This window comes from Colletotrichum paranaense, assembly GCF_030867605.1.
Source record: "Colletotrichum paranaense strain IMI 384185 chromosome Unknown Scaffold_5.1, whole genome shotgun sequence".
NCBI lineage: Eukaryota > Fungi > Ascomycota > Sordariomycetes > Glomerellales > Glomerellaceae > Colletotrichum > Colletotrichum paranaense.
In genome coordinates this window covers 238,198-256,829 of record NW_026848963.1, presented here as the reverse complement: position 1 = coordinate 256,829, position 18,632 = coordinate 238,198, and the positions used below count along the sequence as shown (strand labels likewise).

The 18,632-nt window shown below is 54.4% G+C and overlaps 8 protein-coding genes across 8 annotated transcripts; 6 read left to right on the top strand and 2 right to left on the bottom strand.

Moving 5' to 3' along the window:
• Positions 1 to 1,281: 1,281 nt before the first annotated feature.
• Positions 1,282 to 1,632, top strand: CPAR01_06387 (uncharacterized protein; the record flags this gene model as incomplete). Its single annotated transcript, XM_060490659.1, has 2 exons — positions 1,282 to 1,297; positions 1,340 to 1,632. The coding sequence occupies 2 exons, from the start codon at positions 1,282 to 1,284 to the stop codon at positions 1,630 to 1,632; spliced, it is 309 nt and encodes a 102-aa protein (XP_060349533.1).
• Positions 1,633 to 4,914: 3,282 nt separating this feature from the next.
• Positions 4,915 to 5,163, top strand: CPAR01_06386 (uncharacterized protein; the record flags this gene model as incomplete). The annotated part of the gene is made up of 1 exon (XM_060490658.1): positions 4,915 to 5,163. The coding sequence occupies one exon, from the start codon at positions 4,915 to 4,917 to the stop codon at positions 5,161 to 5,163; it is 249 nt and encodes an 82-aa protein (XP_060349532.1).
• A 195-nt stretch (positions 5,164 to 5,358) lies between these two features.
• Positions 5,359 to 8,169, top strand: CPAR01_06385 (uncharacterized protein; the record flags this gene model as incomplete). The annotated part of the gene is made up of 1 exon (XM_060490657.1): positions 5,359 to 8,169. The coding sequence occupies one exon, from the start codon at positions 5,359 to 5,361 to the stop codon at positions 8,167 to 8,169; it is 2,811 nt and encodes a 936-aa protein (XP_060349531.1).
• Positions 8,170 to 9,660: 1,491 nt separating this feature from the next.
• Positions 9,661 to 12,132, top strand: CPAR01_06384 (glycosyl hydrolase family 3 N terminal domain-containing protein; the record flags this gene model as incomplete). Its single annotated transcript, XM_060490656.1, has 2 exons — positions 9,661 to 10,191; positions 10,252 to 12,132. The coding sequence occupies 2 exons, from the start codon at positions 9,661 to 9,663 to the stop codon at positions 12,130 to 12,132; spliced, it is 2,412 nt and encodes an 803-aa protein (XP_060349530.1).
• Positions 12,133 to 12,684: 552 nt separating this feature from the next.
• CPAR01_06383 (uncharacterized protein) lies at positions 12,685 to 13,136 on the bottom strand (the record flags this gene model as incomplete). The annotated part of the gene is made up of 2 exons (XM_060490655.1): positions 12,685 to 12,791; positions 12,872 to 13,136. The coding sequence occupies 2 exons, from the start codon at positions 13,134 to 13,136 to the stop codon at positions 12,685 to 12,687; spliced, it is 372 nt and encodes a 123-aa protein (XP_060349529.1).
• Positions 13,137 to 14,330: 1,194 nt separating this feature from the next.
• On the top strand, positions 14,331 to 15,747 carry CPAR01_06382 (uncharacterized protein; the record flags this gene model as incomplete). Its single annotated transcript, XM_060490654.1, has 3 exons — positions 14,331 to 14,813; positions 14,869 to 15,475; positions 15,530 to 15,747. 3 exons carry the CDS (start codon positions 14,331 to 14,333, stop codon positions 15,745 to 15,747), a joined length of 1,308 nt encoding a protein of 435 aa, XP_060349528.1.
• A 37-nt stretch (positions 15,748 to 15,784) lies between these two features.
• Positions 15,785 to 17,547, bottom strand: CPAR01_06381 (uncharacterized protein; the record flags this gene model as incomplete). Its single annotated transcript, XM_060490653.1, has 3 exons — positions 15,785 to 16,493; positions 16,560 to 17,004; positions 17,073 to 17,547. The coding sequence occupies 3 exons, from the start codon at positions 17,545 to 17,547 to the stop codon at positions 15,785 to 15,787; spliced, it is 1,629 nt and encodes a 542-aa protein (XP_060349527.1).
• Positions 17,548 to 17,624: 77 nt separating this feature from the next.
• Positions 17,625 to 17,813, top strand: CPAR01_06380 (uncharacterized protein; the record flags this gene model as incomplete). The annotated part of the gene is made up of 1 exon (XM_060490652.1): positions 17,625 to 17,813. The coding sequence occupies one exon, from the start codon at positions 17,625 to 17,627 to the stop codon at positions 17,811 to 17,813; it is 189 nt and encodes a 62-aa protein (XP_060349526.1).
• Between the last annotated feature and the right edge of the window lie 819 nt (positions 17,814 to 18,632).

Genomic DNA, 18,632 nt, shown 5'->3' with positions numbered 1-18,632 from the left:
CAGTGACGAATGACGAGCCGTGTCTGTGTGTCCCCCATCATGGCGTTTGCTCGAGTGGAAAATGTTTTTTGGCGGATGTGTCATAGATCTTCCCCGAGGAGGGTGCTGGCTTCGATTTTGCCTGACCCTCTGATGTCAGGGACCTTGTCTGGTTGCTGATCCGGATCAGCAAGTTGAATTAGACTTCGCAGCAGCAGCGTGCCGTGTACCGTCTTCGAACCTCGTCTTGTGAGACATTGCGGCGCCAGATGTCATGCGTGCCATGTTCAGGCTCCGGCGATAGACGCCAATCTATCGATCAAGGGTTCACCCGATTGAGGCGGGAGAGAGGGGCCTGGTCGAAGAATCCCGACTCAGACACAGTCACTGCATCTGTACCAAAGTTTCTATCTTGAGGGAACCGGTGGGATGGTCGTCGCTTGGGCCGTTGGATTTTGGAACCGTGGAATTCCAGTTTACCTAGGTTGATAACATGTCCCGGCGCATTGTAGCGATGACACGGGTGAGCGACAGCTTCGGCGGCAACTCATCCGATGTTTAGTCTCGACAGCGACGGTAAGCGTTTGGGGGGCTCGAGTCCGACCCGGCCCAGTACCGGGGCGTCCTCGACTCTTCGGTCACCACAGGTGAGACTGAGAGAGAGGGTAGCTCAGCTCACTCTGTCAGAGGGGACCCTGTCAGCCTGTTTGCTTGTCAAACCTGGGCTTGGCTTGCCTTTGCCTGGCGTGCTTGGATTGATTCTTTTTGGTACGTGCTTGGTGGATACGGAAACTGGCGATGCTGCTATTGACAGGGCCGGTCTTTAATCATGTGGTCAACCTACCCCGGCCTCTGACCGCTGCCCCCTTTCGATCGTTAATCTCACCGATGATGGGCAATCGACTCAAGCGAAATGTGGTCAATGGATTCCCCTGGTCTTCAGCCCATGAGACCAAACACCAAGACACCATTGGAAATCCTTAAGTGGGATTTGATCTGTATCCATACTCGTACGAATACAGAATGTCAAGTTTGCTCTGTGTTTGCGGATGACAGGTGCATGATCCACGGGCTCCCGTCTCTGGCATCGGATCGTTGCCCCCTTTGTTGGTACACACTATCCATACACAGAATACGCATAATTTGACAGCTGAAAACTATTGGACTGGGAACTGAACGGTGCTATTGCACGTCCCCACGGGTCCCCTAGGGAAGGATTTGTAGTGTAAATGCGTTTGACGGCTGAGGCGCTTTGGCTTCAAACATTGTGTACGGAAATTCAGACACGAGTCCACAGCAGATATGACTGCGCGTCTAGGTGTGTTTCTGGGCAAAATAAAATATAGGTTACGTTTGTCAGAGTTTCCCTATGTGCACAGTAAGTGGAAGCGAACCTGGCATGCTGGGTTGGCCCTCGCTGTGCAGCTCATGATGGACGTGTACACGGACGCCAAGTGTCGAACGGATACATCATTGAACATGGAGTGGCAGGCTTCGGAAGTGGAGTTTGGCTTCGCCGCTTGCGTGCAGCGCCGCCGTGCTACCGTGAACATGTCGGCACAAGGTCAATCCCACTCTGTTCTACGAGAATCCTTTCGTGCCACACTGGTAGACCTCGTTGGAGTGGGTGAGGCCAAGCTGTCGCTGCCTTGAGGCTGGTGTTGTGTTGGAGCGGCATCGGTTCGTCGATGATCTATCCGTTCTAGGCAGCCGACTGTTGCACCTGATGGAAATGTCGTTTGCGCGTTTCTGCGTCTAGAGGTAGTATCGAGCAGATTGTAAAGACCCTGGTCTCCTTGCCATACTCTTGTGAAGTTGTAAAGTAGCATGTCATGATTCCCACCCAGGCCTCGCGGCTTTTCGCAGACCCCTTAAAGGCCTCGACATATATGAATGGAAAGATAACTTCCCGTGCCTACGACATCGTCGTCGTCGTCGTCGTAGAGAGAGGGTCTGTGAGTCGTAGACCTTACTGCCGTGATGTCCGTGTCCGTCCTAAGGCAAGTGATGGACCTGTCGAAAGCGGCGCCTAGCCCGATGAAGTTCGTTCCTCATCCAAAAAGAGGCTCGTTCGCGAAGGGGACCCGACGATATGGACCAGTCCACATGGGAACGCTCAAGTCTGGACGAAACCGGTGCTCTCGCCACCGCAAAAAGCAAATCCTTCGTTCCAACTTTACGCGGGACAGACTCAATGATCGATTTTGGTCTTTTTTCCTTCTTTTCTTTACTTTGGTTCTCTCAATGTCCTTCATGTTCCTCTCATTCTACCCCAAACAGCGTCATCTCCAAGTGTTCAGTCGATACGAGTCAGGGAAGTAGCAGTGAAGGTCTCTCTGCTGCATCTCATGCGTCGCAAAATAAAGTCACAGCATCGCCTGAGTCGGTCTTAGATTGCTTGCTTTTGTCGCCTGCAGAGTCTGATGAGAACGGACGTTGGAAACGCTCGACCTCTTCCACGTTGCCTTTTTGCCCTGGTGGGCATGTACTCCGTAGGCACTGGCCGCGTCCTTGCCTCCGTCTTGAACGTGCTAGGCTCAAGCAAGTACGAGCAGTGCTTGCTCATTGATAAGATTGACTCCTTTTTGCAAGCATCTCAGCCACACCGTCCCCATCCCCAGACCATGTCGCAGTGGCAGAGCAGCAGCACGACAGCTCGAACAACGACTTCTGAAAGTGGGCGGTGGGCACGTAAGTAGCCCACTGTCCCAGTGGTCTAGCCCGCCCCTCTCTGTAAAAGTAAAAAGGATATTCCAGAATACGTGGAGCATTTCGTAAGGCCCGGAACATGGGCCCAGGTTCAGTCAGGGGCGTTCCTTTCGACCACCGCATATGGATTGGCCGCCCGTCTATCTGCTGGGTTCGGAAACGGCGGGATCGTGAATTGACACCGATATTTGCGAACCGAAGGAGCCAGCGGGCTGAAATTCTGAGTTGGCAAAGCATGAGCGGGCGGCGGGTGGTGCCATGGTGCGGAACGACGCCAGCCAGACCCCGTACCCTATGGGCAGAAAGGCGCTTGCATGGCACAACAAAGCTTGCCTCTATGCAAAGTTGTTGCCAACTCTGCGATGATGCATTGTCCTGCGGCCGGCCAGCTCAACTATCAGCAGCCTCCTAATGAACGGTGGGCCTCTTGTGTTGGCTGTGGCCGCTGTCCCGCACCAGGCTGTTTCAAGACATGTCGCCCACTATACGTCCAATTCTGCTGCTTCGAGAAGGACTAATAGTGATAGGTCATCCGCATACTGGGGAATTCTGAGACAAGACCAGGACAGAAGCGGATGAGCGAAGTCACCTGCGATCCATCGGATAATGGCCCTCACAACGGCCAGAGGCGGTGTCTCTCTGTACGGAGTTGACTGCGACTTCTAGGCAGGTACTCAGTATTGGCTCTGAAATGCTCATATTCGTGGGTATGAGTGCAGCTTGTGGAGAGGCAACAAGGCTAAGGGTTATGACGGTTGATCGGGACACGAATCGCTACTGAAGCTATTGCCAACAAGTGTCGTTACTACGATGACCGGTGCGTGCAAATTTGCAACCCAGAGCTGAAATTCGCAAATTGAGTGCGGCGTACGGTCCACGGATAGACAGAGGCCCAAAGCGCTCAGCGACCGACCCTTCAGACGTCGATGAACATGATTTCATAGAATAATGACTGTTGAGCCTTGAGGTCCAGGATTTTTCTGCTGAATGGCGTCGCTGATCATCCCCGATGAGACTGTGGAAAGTATGCCCACTGCCCGTAATGGGCAAGGACTCCTCCACACTTCTTCAGGGGCCCCGGCGATGCCCTGCAGAGATCATTCATTGGAAACCTGGGAGGGCATTCACGAGTCCCTCGGTTGGCGACTGGGGGGCAGAAGACTCGAGGAGGGGCGCGGTTTCGCGCATCCACGGCCATTCAGCCCCCTGCTTGACCTTCGCTGTCAAATTGATTAAAAGAATATTAGGCGGTGATTGCGAGTGTCATCATTGTCGTCTTCACGCTCTCATCATCCATCCGTTCGTTTGTATCGAGCAGATGCCCCGTGCTTCCCGTGTCTCGTCCGTCCTGTTTCCGTTCCTCTCTGCCAGCTGATCCCCTTGGGTCTTTGGCCTGAGGGTTGCAACCATTGTTAGTGGTGAATCCTTAGGGGCCAGTCCGTAGTCGACTATTTGTGTACGTATAGGTATAGGCACTTCCTCCTTTGCAATATCAAAATCATGGTTCAGGGGTGTGTTTCCGCCGGCCGACAACCCCTGCCTTAGCCCCGGGTGTCGTTGTGCAGCGCGGGAGGGGACCAAGAAAGTGCCAGGCCGAGGGCCGGTCATTGGAGCCAGCACGAGGAGGTACGGATACTTGGAGGAGAGAGACGATTCTGGCGTTCGCGGTCTGTCCGACATGCTCTTCTGCATTCCCACCGTCTCGTGTGGCTTGCAAGGATTGCGTGCGGTGGACCGCCACCATCCATGCAGAATCTGGACGGCTTCCCACCCTAATCACCTGCAAGTCAGGCAATCCCCAGCCAAGGAGGGGAGATGTATCGAGGCGAAAAAAGGTGGATGACTTTAGAGTAAAGGGTAAGAGGGTGCGGTATGTAAGGTTCAGGTGGCCATCCAAGAGGCCGTCACGCACGTCAAAGTGCCTTGGTGCTGGGTGTGAAATTTCCAAGTTCCATTTCCCTTTTCCCCCAATATCATAATCGCTGTTCCCTCCCAACACCCACACTTTCCGAGGAAGAGGGAGGGCCCTTGGATCTGTTTTCTCTCGAGTCCTTCTCTTTTCCGTCTCATAGGTCTCATATTCGACACGTGGAGGAGCAGCCCATCCGAACAATTAGCTTGAAAGCCGAAAGAGCCCGTCTGGCCCGGACCGATCTGGAAATTGTGCCGGTGGAGACGCAAACAGGAGTTTGGCTTATTACCCCCCTTGGTCCTGGGTGCCTTCGTATGACGGCCATCGTCCCATTTCTTTGTGTCGCCGTCGGAGTGGGAGGATCGCTCGGGAGGAATCTACTCAGCTGTGCAACCGAACCCTTACTACGAACGAAAGAAACCAACGAGAAGCTAAGCAGCAAATTGTCATCTGTGGGACAGGAAACATTGAACACCAATACCAAAATCGCATGGAGAATTGTCGACCTGTCTGGCTCACCAAAACCGCATGCATCGATAGCGCGGGTTGTCAACCTGCTTTGACAAGGTAGTTCCCTCCACATCCAAATTCACGAAGCTCTACCATATGAAAATCCGCCCGGCCAAACCTACGAGCCAAAGCAGCCTTTCTACCCAATGCTCTTTGCTGCTCTTGGCAAGAAGAGGCTTTCGCGAGAAGGAAAAGAAGACCTGGGCTGACCAGAAGGACAGAGGTCGCCGCCGCACCGGTTCGTCGAGATGGGGCGAACCTCTAAATTCACATTCCCCGTCCCCGGGAGGAAACAGAAACCGCCGTTTGGCCCGATTGTGTCGGGGCCCATGTCGAAAGCGCAAAAGATTCTGGGAACCGCCGAGATCAATATCGACGCTCCGCGACAATGGGATTCCGCCTCCAACTCCGGCATCAGCGTATGCGTATCTGAAAGCACGGCGACTTATAACCCGAGCGAAAGAAGCCGAGGAGTGATGCGCCATGAAGAGGAGGGCAGTTACGCAGGGAATAATCGCAGTAGGAACAACAACACGAACGCGCAATGGGAACAGGAGTCCGAGATCGTGCCGGCTTTCTTGACGAACCGATTCGCACAGCTGAACACCGAAGGCAGCCAGCGAGAGTTTACGACTGAAACATCAAGCCTCGCCCGACGTGGTTCAAACTCGACCATCACTTCGTGGTACGACAAGACGAAGATGCCGCTTTCGATATCGCAGCAGACATCCTCCTCCGCCATGGCAAAGGGCCTGCCGCAGAAGGCCAACGCAGTCCTCGATATTGAAGGCCAATCATCGACCAATGTGCCAGCACCGTTGAACCTGAAAGCCAAGAAGAGGCCGAGTCGACTAGATCTTGGGCCATTGTTGTCTCGGGCTAAGCACAATAGCTTCAAGGGCAAATCCGACCCTCAGCGAACGAGCTCCGTACATGGACACGAATACACCAACCGATCGCCCTCGCTCGCCTCGGTCACCTCACCCAAGAGCACACCACCGCCGATCCAGCAAAGAATCGAGAGGAAATTAACGAGGAAGAGCACGTACGACAGCCTGAACTCGACCGGAAGCCGGCCGAGAACAGGTTCCAGCAGCCGCAGAGGCGCCAACGACATCAGCACATTGCCCAACCTATATGAGCATTACGAGCAAATGTCCTTTGACTCAGTCCTGGGACATGATGGTCCTTTGGCTGCTGCATCTACTCACTCTCTGAATAGTGTCGCTCACACACCACTTAGATCGCCGTCTACCACAGACCACCAAAGGAGGAACTTCTCGAGGCCTCCTCTGAGACAAGATGGGACGACGTCAACATACCAACCTCAATTCGGACCGTTACCAGAGTCTACTGCCGCATCACCTGGCCACCAACAGACGCTGCCCGATCGCGATTGCGCATCAAGCGTTTCAAGTCGCTACACCAAGACGTCAAAAGCCTCCAAACGAACAAGTCAGAGTCTGAACGGTTCTGATCTGATGGAGAAGAGTGTTTTGTCGCTGTCCTCAGACTCGGAAGATGATTTCTTCCCCGACTCCGTCTCGAAGTTCACCGGGGGCTCTCGCAGCAGTGATGCGGGAAGTTTGGCTCCTTCATCGCTAAGATCGACACACTCTCGAGATGCCCCGTCATTGGGACAAGGCTCAAGGAAGTCTGTCAAACACGCCAGCTTTGCCCCGACCAATACATATCTCACCATCCCTAGCAAATCGCCGCCCAGCAAACCACCTAGCGTCAACGCGCGCATGAGTTCGTTACCTTCAACTACATATCGGCCCCCGCCGGCTGCGTCAAACCGGTCATCACAATATTCGACCATGTCGACATCAACCACTGACTCGCTCAATAACTCTCTGAACAACTCTTTGAACAGCTCTCTGAATAACCGACAAAGTCGCGCGAGTTACGGTGTTCAGGAGGCGCGCGTAATTGCGGTGCTTCCTCCACAAGAATCACACACCATCCCGGATCGTATGATGAGCAACCCACCCCAGCGCATGCTGTCCACAAAGTCTTCCTCTGTCCATTCGGTCGACCAGCCAACGCCGCCCATGAGCCCGACATCAGTAGAGTCCTTTATGAGTTCCGGCGGTGGCGCCGCCGCGGACGCCAACAACACTGCAGACTCTCGCTTCATGGCCGTAACCCGACAGGAAGAGATGCTGCTCGCGGCTCTCCGGATGAAGCGCGCTCGCATGCGCGAATCGATCCTGGCCGAATACGAAGACGAGTCGAGAAGTTCTTCCTCCTTCCATCAGCGCAACTCGTCGCAGGGCACCATCACCGAGATGGACTGGCCCGAACCCCCGCAGACCCTGCGTCATCAGACATCAGCAACCTCGAACAGCACCATCAAGGCCGGATCGCGCGCCTCTGACAGTCGTCCGGCATCTTTAGTCAGAGGCCGGAGCCATCAACGCAGCAACTCCCGCCACCTTGACTTTCCCGCGCCCTCGTCGCAGCCGGTATCCGGCGCATCCTCGAGGACGGGCAGCATGCGCAAGATGAGACCGGTCCAAGAGATGACACAGTCGAGCGAGTCGCCCAAGCAGGAGCGGATTCTGCTGTATTTGGACAGGCCGGTGGGCAACGTCAACTCAATGGACTTTGCGGAGCCAAGCCCGGATCTGAGCGACTTCATGGACTTTGACAATGTCAGCGAGGAAGACGAGGAGTTCACGAGCGGCATGTCCATGTTCCGGAACAGGGACCACCACCGCTTCACCATGGGCGCCGTGGGCAACAAGAGCCGGGGACGGATGCTCATGACGGGCGAGAGGGTCCGCCACGAGTCTTCGCCGCTAAGACCGAGGGGCGACGACGACGACGATTTCGGAAGCCGGAGCGCGAGCACGAAGAGGGCGCCGGCTACCGAGATTGTCGAGAGCGACAGCGACGTCGAGCCGATGTTTGGGATCCCGAGGCCAGATTCGCCCGTGTCGCCTGAGGGGACCCTGGGCCTTCCTCACCAAGGGCTGTCAACGAAGAAAGCTGTTCGGCTCAGCGCGGTCGGCAACGCGGGGGTTGAAGCCGGCTGGTGGGGTGACGACGGTTGATCTGTTTGCAGTTGATGAGGGAATTTTCTCCAAAACCAGGGAGGTCTTCTTCGTCTCTCTCGTCGTGTGGGAACGATTTCTGATAAATCTTCTTCATGATACCCCTGCACATGAACAAAACGTCTCTTTTCTTTTTCTCTTTGTCAATAACAAGATCCTTCTGCTGTACAAAAGATTCTCTTAACGGATACAACCAAGACGCGAGGTGTTATTGGGGCCCAAAGGACGGCGGGATGGGATAATTGTGATTCGGAACTCTGGATGAAGCGGGAGGCCAGGGGCATCTTTTGCATGAGCCATTTGCATTTTTTTTATTTACTTGTTCTTTTGACCCTCAATGTAGGGGTTACCCGGCATTACGCCCAGTCGAAACCTTTTCTATTGAATGTAATACTATTACACGGTACTCTTGGACGGGAGGGAGGAGCGGCGTAATGAGAGCATCAAACAACTAGGGGGAGGCGAAGGCCTTCGAGATTGAGGTCGCTGGCTGAGGAGAAAACAGCAGAGTATTGTGAGAGCCATAGTCCAAGTCGGTGATGGGATAGACCATCGCGCGATGACTGAGCATATAGCCATTCGATAACGAAATCACCTCAACCTTATGAATGTCTGCCTTTTCTCATTCCATAGCCAACGCCATTTGGTACCTTCTTACATACTTGATTGACATGCCCTTGACGAGCGCTCAAGGCCTTTCATTTACTTCATCATGACTTTGCTCATGAGTGTATGTTTTTCATCAGTAGCGGTAATGCTTTAAAAGTATCGAAGCAGCGTCAAATTTGATGGTAACATCACGCAAGAAATATAAGAGATTTGACCAAGGCGATTCAAATCCAAGGTACCTTAGGTATGTATAGATAGATAGATATATATATATGTACGCCAGTGACGGTCACAATATGCTCAACCTCGACTAGATACCAAAGAAGAGTTCACCCCCAGTGGGGGCTACTTCTCTGGTGCTCAGGCTGGGAATCGAACTTGAACTGTAGCCTGTCGTCGAGTAGGCTGTTGGCGTAATTAATTGTTGAGCTTGAACCACTCCATCACCCAGCCAGTCCGACCTGACCAACCGACCTAGGAAGGTGCCTGCTGTGCTGGTGACAGGAATGGGCTTGTGTGCATATATGAAGGCATTGTCTCCTGGTGTATTGTGTTGGACCGGATGAGTATACCCAGGTTCACGTGATCGTGAGACTCAAACAACAACGCCCGCGCCATTCGTTCCCTTTGGTTCATCACCCTCATTTGCCCTTCAATCTCCGGCTCAATCATGCGGCTTGACGCAGTTAAACAGACATACGATAGCAACGTTCAATAAGTTTAGATAAAGTAGGATGATCTCAACAAGGGGATGATATGATACGGTCAGAGCGGCATGCCCCGCATCCGACGCGGGGTAGAGATAGCAATTGAATGATCAGATCTGCAAGGGCGTCCGAACCTCATCCTCCTCTCATGTAAACACTATATGTAGCTCATACGATGTATAAACTCATCAGAAATCATCTGCTCCTTCTTCCCGGGACCATCCTGGCAGCCGGGTTCGGATCGGGTCCATCAGACCAGCAAAAACCACTTACATCCCGGACCTGTCTCGCCCCACTGCCCGCATCCGCATCGGACCCCCGAGCCAACTTCCCGGATTGCACCCGTGATCCCCTCTGCTCCATTGACGTGTGCGACGAGTCTCTCTCCCCGAACCAGCGCGCACAGTCACTCGTAGCCGAGCTCACGATATGGGAGAAGCTGGACAACCTCGTCAACGAAGCGCCCGGCGTCTCGCGACTCGGGATCCCGCCATATGAGTGGTGGTCCGAGGGCCTCCACGGCGTCGCGTCGTCGCCGGGCACAAAGTTTGCAGAGAGCGGCAACTTCAGCTACGCGACGTCGTTCCCGCAGCCGATTGTCATTGGCTCGGCTTTTGATGATGAGCTGGTGGAGGCCATTGGGGCCGTGGTCAGCAAGGAGGCGAGGGCATTTAGCAATGATGGCAGATCCGGACTTGATCTATACGTGAGTGAAGACTGGAATGAAAGGCATCCCACTCAGGTCAGATGTTAACAGAGCCCGCAGTCGCCCAATATCAACGCCTTCAAAGACCCCCGCTGGGGACGTGGTCAAGAAACACCCGGCGAAGACCCATTTCACCTCCAAAACTACGTCGCGGCAATGCTCACAGGCCTCGAAGGATCCTTCGACCCATCCAACAAGAACCTCATCGCGACATGCAAACACTACGCAGCCAACGACTTTGAGCACTACAACGGCGTCGACCGCGCCGGCTTCAACGCAATCATCACGACCCAGGACCTCTCAGAGTACTACCTCCCACCCTTCAAAACGTGCGCCGTCGAGAAGAACGTGGGCTCCTTCATGTGCAGCTATAACGGCATCAACGGCACACCCTTATGCGCCAACGCATATCTCCTGGAGGATATCCTACGCGGCCACTGGCGATGGAACGGCGAAGGCCAATACGTCTCCACGGACTGCGACTGCGTCGCTCTCATGGTCTCGTACCACCACTACGCGCCAGATCTCGGACACGCTGCCGCGTGGTCGATGAAGGCCGGAACGGATCTGGAGTGCAACGCCTTCCCCGGCTCCGAGGCCCTGCAGCTGGCGTGGAACCAGTCCCTTATCTCCGAGGAGGAGGTTGATCGCTCTCTGACGAGGATGTATACGGCGCTCATCTCCGTCGGCCAGTTTGACTCTGCGCGAGAGCAGCCATTGCGATCGCTGCTCTGGCGAGACGTCGATACGGAGGAGGCGCGGGAGCTCGCTTACAGGGCAGCCGTCGAGGGCTCGGTGCTCCTTAAGAATGATGGGATCTTGCCTCTGTCCGCAGATTCGGGCAAGAAGTTTGCACTCGTTGGGCCTTGGGCAAAGGCTACGACGCAGATGCAGGGTAATTACTACGGCCCGGCGCCGTACTTGATCTCCCCGTATCAGGCTGCTCGAGACCTCGGGCTAGACTTCACGTATACCCTGGGCTCCGAGATCAACGCCTCGGACGACTCGCTTTTCGACGCACTCAAATCAGCAAAGGAAGCAGACGTGGTCATCTTCGCAGGTGGCGTCGACAACACCCTAGAAGCCGAAACACTCGACCGCAAGACCCTGGCTTGGCCTGAACCTCAGCTCGAGCTTCTCCGTGCTCTCGCAGAGATCGGCAAACCCGTCATTGTGCTTCAATTCGGCGGCGGGCAGGTCGATGACACGGAGCTCCTGGCCAGCGACTCCGTCAGCGCGATCCTCTGGGGCGGATACCCAGGTCAGTCCGGGGGCAAGGCCATCTTCGACTTACTCTTCGGACGCGAGGCGCCGTCTGGAAGGTTATCTGTCACGCAGTACCCGGCGATCTACAACGAAGCGGTCCCGTCGACGGACATGAATCTCCGACCGGTACCGGGTAACTCGGGCCTCGGGCGGACGTATATGTGGTACCTCGGCGAGACGCCCGTGCCGTACGGCTTCGGTTTGCACTATACGACCTTTGACGTCGAGCTCAAAGCGCTACAAGAGCCTGTCATCACCACAACTAAACAGCTCATTCTTTCGGAAGACAGCGAGGATGCGTCTCGTGTACCATCATGGCAAAAGACCCTGGAGAGGTCGATGCTGACTGTTGCGGTGACTGTCACCAATGCGGGGAAAGTTACCTCTGACTACGTGGCACTGCTATTCCTCACATCGGATGCCGGTCCCGAGCCCAGGCCGCTCAAGACTCTCGCGGGATACACTCGCTTCAGAAGTATTCAACCTGGCCAGGCCGCCGTGAAGGAGGTCGTCATCACCGTGGAGCGTCTGGTACGGGTCGATGTGCTAGGGAATCGGGTGCTGCATCCCGGATCGTATGAGGTGTTTGTGGACCTGGATAAGAAAGCGGTGCATAAGTTCCACGTGGGTGGTCCAGCGGTGGTGGTTGAGAAGTTTCCACAGCCGAAAGCTTAGAAGTGCTAGTTTGTGGAACGTAGCGGCAGTCGAGTCTCGCAATAATGTAAGGCAGACTAGAAGCCCTGAAGTAAAGATAGTCATAGGTCCTTTCGTCGCTGGGATGCATCGGCCAGTAGCAGTTTCCACCGCTTGCGTGTGATGTTATCGTAGTCATAGACTCTCAAGAAGAGAATGATGCCCGCTGTATAGTGACTCGTAGCAGCTGAACAGAACCACACTCTGGCTGTTTGAACAGTCGAAGGCTAGGCAAGAAAATGGATGAAGTGTCTGGTTTTTTTATTCCAAGGGTCTATTACACTTTTAACTAGGTGTTAAACAACCAACTCTACCCCGAGGCAAGCCAATCCATGATTCGAGGTCGTCTACTCAAATCAACCTCCGATATCATGAATACCATTGCTACGTCTTTCCAAGAAGGTGTTTCATTAGGCGTGTCCCCTCCACGCCGAGACCGACCCGGGTTCGCGAGGGAAGCTTTGCCCTCGCCTTCCGTCGGGCATTCGTATGTGTGTTTTGAGTGAGATTTTAACGCGACACGTTGCGCGACTCTCAGTTGCCATCCAAGCGACGACCAATGTAAGAATGGACATCAGGCACGCAAACATTTGACACATTCGTTGCCAGGTTCTGACACTCGGCGTCCGTATACAACTCGACTATCCCGTCAGTCAGCAAAACCTCCGAATCAATATTCCCCCAAAGTCACACTGCAGAAATAGGAGAAGAAACATCTTACAGCTAAAAACAGGCGTGAGCCCACTCGCCGAAAACTTCTTGTACGTAGAATTATCAATCCCAACCGGAATCCGGTGACAAGCGCCGACATAGTCGGGCGGGATCGCCATGGCCTGTCCTCGCAGCGTGCCCGTCTCCATCTGCAGTGGGTTTCCCGTGCAATCGGAAGCGGCGTCGTAGAACATTTTGATGGTGCCCATGATTGGCGTCGCGGTCGCGGTGACGGCGAAGGCTGCGAGAGCGGCGGTGAGGGTTGTGAGCTGCATTTTTGGTGACGTGGGTAGGTACGTGGTGAAGGGTTGTTGGTGGACCTAGTTTTGGGTATCGAGAAAAGGATCAGAGGTTGAGATTGAAGGAAAGGACATTCCCAAGTATTTAAGTCATTTCATGCGGTGAGGTCACATACCAGGGTTGTCGTCGTTGTTGTGGAACTCTTTCGCTATATTAATATACGATTTCTACGGGGATGGGGGTATACTTGGCGGTCTTGGTCCTCTCCAAGCCTCGAAGCCTCCATTGATCTACAGAGAAGGGCTCGTATTTCCGGTGTTTATTTTCGTTCATGCAAACCGAGAAGATTTACTCCACCAGCCGGCCCTCCCGTTCATCCAGTCAATGGACGAGCAAGGATGGCACTGATCGAATCCGACGATGGTGTACAAGAATAAGGTTTTCGGTAGTGACCGAGACCGACTTTTGAGGCTCTGAAAAAGGGATTCTCTGGAGAAACGGGTCAAATATTCGGAGCCGTCGTGTGAGCTGCCTCAAAATCATGAGAGTAAATGATCAATCGATTCTGTTCTTCAGTAAAGCAGAGCTCTGTCTTGCCGGACTGCTTCATTGCGAGCCTCTCGTGCCTCTCTGAGAAGAATCCAGGCCCAACGCTCTAATGTCTATTCTCCCGCTCCAAACAACAAGACAGTCTCCCTCCTCTCTAGCCTCAATCCCACACTCATCGAGGTCCAAATAAACTCAGCATTGCATCTAAGCTTATCAATACAAGCGTACCTAGTATAGTTTCAACTGACTAATCCATCATCCCAATTCACAAAGGATTCATCGTCTGCCTGCAGGGCAAGTGAAATAGTCAACAATGATTGGCCAATGGCTCCAGGCACCACCAGGCACCGCCAGGCACCAGCTGCGCCTTGATGGCCAGAATGCCTTGTGACTAAGCGGGATGAGGTAAGCCTACTGACCTGTTGGGTACGATGGTCCAAGCGTCTTGACTCTGGATTGCCATACAAGAAGAGGTCCAACGACGCTCAAGAGTTGACGATGGATACCTTATGATAAAGGCTGTCTTGTTATTCCTCTGAAGTGTGTAGCTGAATTGGAGCGTATCCGAGGAGTCTTCGAATTCAGAAAGCAGGTTTCCGTTCCTCGAGTGACACAACAGCAGTCATCCCGAAGCTAGTTCAACTCCACCAAAGCAGCTTTCAACTTACACGAAAACACCAATGCCATCAACGACCGTCGCACAGAATGCTCGCGCAGCCAACAACCGACGCCAAACGCAGGACAACGACCGCCGAAGACCCGAGAGACCAACACAAATCCTCGACATCAACGTATGGGGAAGCGGCGAGAATTGTGAACTAGGCCTCGGCCCGCGCATCACGCAGGCTCCGAGACCTCATACGCAGAAATCTCTCCTGCCCTACGACATTGTCCAGATCTCTGCCGGCGGCATGCATTGCGCCGCGTTGACCAGCCACGGCGAGGTACTGACGTGGGGTGTCAACGACGACGGGGCACTGGGCCGTGTGAAAACTCCAGATGCACCTGAGGAGGGCCACCAGGACCTGCTGGACCCGTTTGAGAGTACACCTGGCCTGGTGCGTTTTGAACATGAAGTCGATATCGTCCAGGTTGCAACGACGAATAGCGCATGCTTCGCTCTTACTTCCGAAGGAACCGTGTACGGCTGGGGTAGTTTTGCTGTAAGTCTATCGGCTTTCTGTTCCCTTCCCACGAGTCCACACTAACAATTTCCAGGGAGGAGACGGCAACTTTGGCTTCCTTTACGATAAACCGCCAAAAACCACCGAGCCCCTACCTGTGCATATTCCCGGCCTAAATAGCATCGTGGAGCTAGCGGGTGGCGCGAACCACGTCCTTGCTCTCACTCATGACGGCGACATCTTTGCTTGGGGGTCCGGCGAACAGAACGAACTAGGCAGACGCCTCCTCGCTCGTCGCCGCTTCGAGAGCCTTATTCCCCAACGCGTAGGCTTGCCTAGGCACCAGACGGCCAAAATCTTTGCAGGGTCGCACCATAGCTTCGTCATTGACGTCCACGGAAAAGTCTGGGCCTTTGGGTTGAATAACTTTGGCCAGTGCGGCGTCCCGACACGGGAAGACACTGGCTTTACGACAATCATATCTCCAACAGTCGTCAAGAGTCTTGAGGGATACTCGATCCACCACATCGCCTGCGGTCTTCACCATTCCATTGCTTGCACCAGCGAAGGAGAAGTCTTGGTTTGGGGTCGGTGCGATGACGGCCAAATGGGTATCGATCTAAACGCCGTGCCCCACGACAACATCATCTTCGATTCGAGAGGGGAGCCAAGAGTACTGAATGTCCCGACCGTCGTTCCTGGTATGTTTCTTTCAGCTTTAAGCCTAAGCTCCAAAGCTAATTGCTCCCTTTTAGTATCTGGTGCCGACTTTGTTGCGGCTGGAATCGATAATTGCTTCGCAGTTTCTCGAGGTGGTGACGTGTTTGCTTGGGGGTTCTCAGTCAGTCATAATACCGGACTTGCCACAACTGAAACCGTGAGAGAACCGACAGAGATGCGTCGCAGTAGTCCTCGGACGTTCGTCGATGCGGGCGGCCAGTTTGGTATCTCAGCAGGACCAAGCTTGCGTTGAGCTTTCAAAGTATCCTTTTGTTTGTTTTTGTGCCCCTTCACACAATGAGGAAGTTGAGGTTCGAAGCTCTTAGCTTTTGAACCCATGTGCGCTCCGTCTGCGTGTCTGGGTCCACAGACTCCTCGAGGTTCCAAATCGTCTGCAAAGTGTCCATGGCGGTCATGATGAAGCCCCAAGGGGTCGCAATCATGAGTCTTTTCAGCCGATCAAGAATCCACTTTCGTCTTTCCGGGTCAGACGTCCCGGCACCAGCAATGAACGTCGGCAAACATGTTGCCTTGAAATTTGGGTCTTCGTCGTGAATACAGGAGAGGTGGTAAAACATCTGACTGTCCAGCTCATCGCGGTCGACGGGCACCAGGATCGAAGCGGACGGAAGGGCGTGCAGGATGTACAAGCACGCAGCAAGTCTGTGAGCGGAACCTGCATGGATTCGACTTTCTACCGGGATGTGCTTGAAGTAGGAAATGGTACGCGGCTCATAAGCCCAGTCGTGCGTATCGAAAGACAGGGCCTGCTCTAGCAGTTGCGCTGCGGCCTGAGCTATGGATGCTGCAGACTCGAGGTCATCCGTGGGTTGGTTTGACAGTTGCGATGCTGCCAAGAGAATTTGCAAAACGTCAGGCGGACAGCAGAGGTAGCTGTTGGCAGCAGCTCTGCCAAGCACGGCAGAGGCCTGAGAGGCTTGGTAGTAGGACTTGGCAGTTGGTGTCTCCCGGTTGAAGGCGGAGGCCAAGATATAATAGCTGTGGTGGACATGTATTAGTTTAGATGATTCATTACCTCACCCAACATCGAATACATGAACTCACATGAAGCAATCTGACATGACATAATCCCGTAAGGCGACATCTGCGGTGGAGGCGGGGCTCAACAAGGTCATAATTCGGCCCGCGCCTTCGAGATGGGGTTTCCAACCGCCGTGCCCGCTCTCAATCAACTCCACGTTGACGAAGAAGAGTACGGAGGCTAGGACCACGTCCCCGCCGACGCCGCCAATATCCTGTAGGGCTGAGGAGAGCAGGCGCAGGGCCTTGTGCTTGGCTACCAGGGCATCGGTTAAGGCTTGCCGAGCGTTTAGATCGGACTCTGGATCTGAGGACAAGGCGCGGGACAAATTAGACATGTGGGCTGCGGAGGCGGCGACGATGATGTGCTGCAGCAAGGGGTGTGCTTTTGTCAAGGGGATCAGGGAACGGAAGGGGTTCCTGTCTGGGAGGTCCCAGGAGACGAGATCCCTACAGACGCGGGTAGTGACTGCGGAAGCGACCGAGTTAGCCGTTCTAGCGTCTTCCCGAGAGATTGGATGAGGAGGTGTAAATTACAGTAGGAGAGGTAGTGGCGGTAGTGATGCTCCACGCCCTGGAAGAGAGGATCGACGAGGGTCCAGGGTGCCGACTGGGTCTCGGTGCCGGCGGGCCGGACGGCAGAGACGACGAGCGCAGTGGAGTCGTTTTCGGCAGATTCGGCAGAGGCCGGAGGGTCCTGGGGCTGGACGCCCGAAGCGGAAGAAGCGGGGGAAGAAGAGACTGAGGGCTTGAGCTCAAAGGTGGAATTCCGCGAGGTCGGGACCAAGGCGGTGGTGGTATCGGCCGAGAAGGTGATGGAGGTCTTGCCGGCGAGCTTGCCGCGGCTGGCGACGCCCTCTGTCCAACGAAAGAGCTTCCCGTAGCCAAGACATTCCTGTCCGCCGACTGTACACTTGTGACAGTGGGGATAGGAGCGGTCACAGCGGAGGCGGCGGCGGCGACAGTTGTGGCATGGCTTCGTCGGGGCGTTGAGCATCTCGATGCGTGACATTGCAGCTGGTTGCAGGTAGCCGCAGGTACAGCTATCAGGGTGCGCGTCAGCGCGAGTGCGAGAGTGGGCGGCCGGCGATGCAGGCGTGTGCGCGGTATCCAGACTCTAGACTCTGGAGTGAGGTAATCTCGAGTCTCGGCGGGCGGTGGGTAAGGTTCCCGTCGTCTCCCCAAAGGCCCCAAAGGCGCAGGCTCAATCCAGAAACGGAAGTAAGCTGTCTTTGTGGTAACGATAACGTAAAACGAACAGGGTCAGACAAAGCTTGATTTAGTCAGAGGGCGCCGGACGGTTTGTCGAGGCGGCTCGTGAGAGGATGTTGGTGGTGGTTTCTATGGGAAGCGGTGATTGTGACCGGGTAGTGGTTCGGTTGACGCAGATACTGCCTCAATGGAGAAAAGAAGCGTCAAGACATGCATGACAAGTATGTCCAAGATTGGTAATCGGAGGGGTCCTGTTGTACTGGTGAAGGCGGGGATGCCAGATGAACGTCAGAGCCTCAGAGTGCTCGGTTTGCGCCAGCTCGGAGGGGAAGCGAGATCAGATTGGGTGAGGATTAGGAGGGTTGTCAGATAAGGTGACGTTGAGCAACGGTTTCATGCGGAGGATGGAGAGTCCGAGACTCCAATGCTCCAGCCCTTGTGTACAGTGGGTAGATTGTCGATTGGAAATGATATGGCGGTGACGCTGTTGGCCTGTTGCTGCTGCTGCTCGAGGTTGTGGTGACGGGAATCGTGAAGCGTCGATTCGGTGGCCGAAGTCACCGGCACGCAGATACCGTCCGATAAGAACCGATAAGATGGCACACTACCTAGTCTCAATCTGGAAGCCAAGCAACAATTCGTGCATTTCCTGTCTCCACATTTTCTTCTCGAAGACGAACAGCACGGACAGTAAAGATGACGCTTGGTTCGTCAAAAAGCACTGACTTTGCTGAGTCATCACATCTCTGACAGATGCACTAGACCCAATCAGGCCTCTTGCGTCTGAAGAACCCCACAGAAATCGTTCCATGTTGCGACAAAGAACCAACCAGAAGAAACGATGTGTCAAACGCACTCACTTTCGGAGAGAAGTTCGCATCTTCG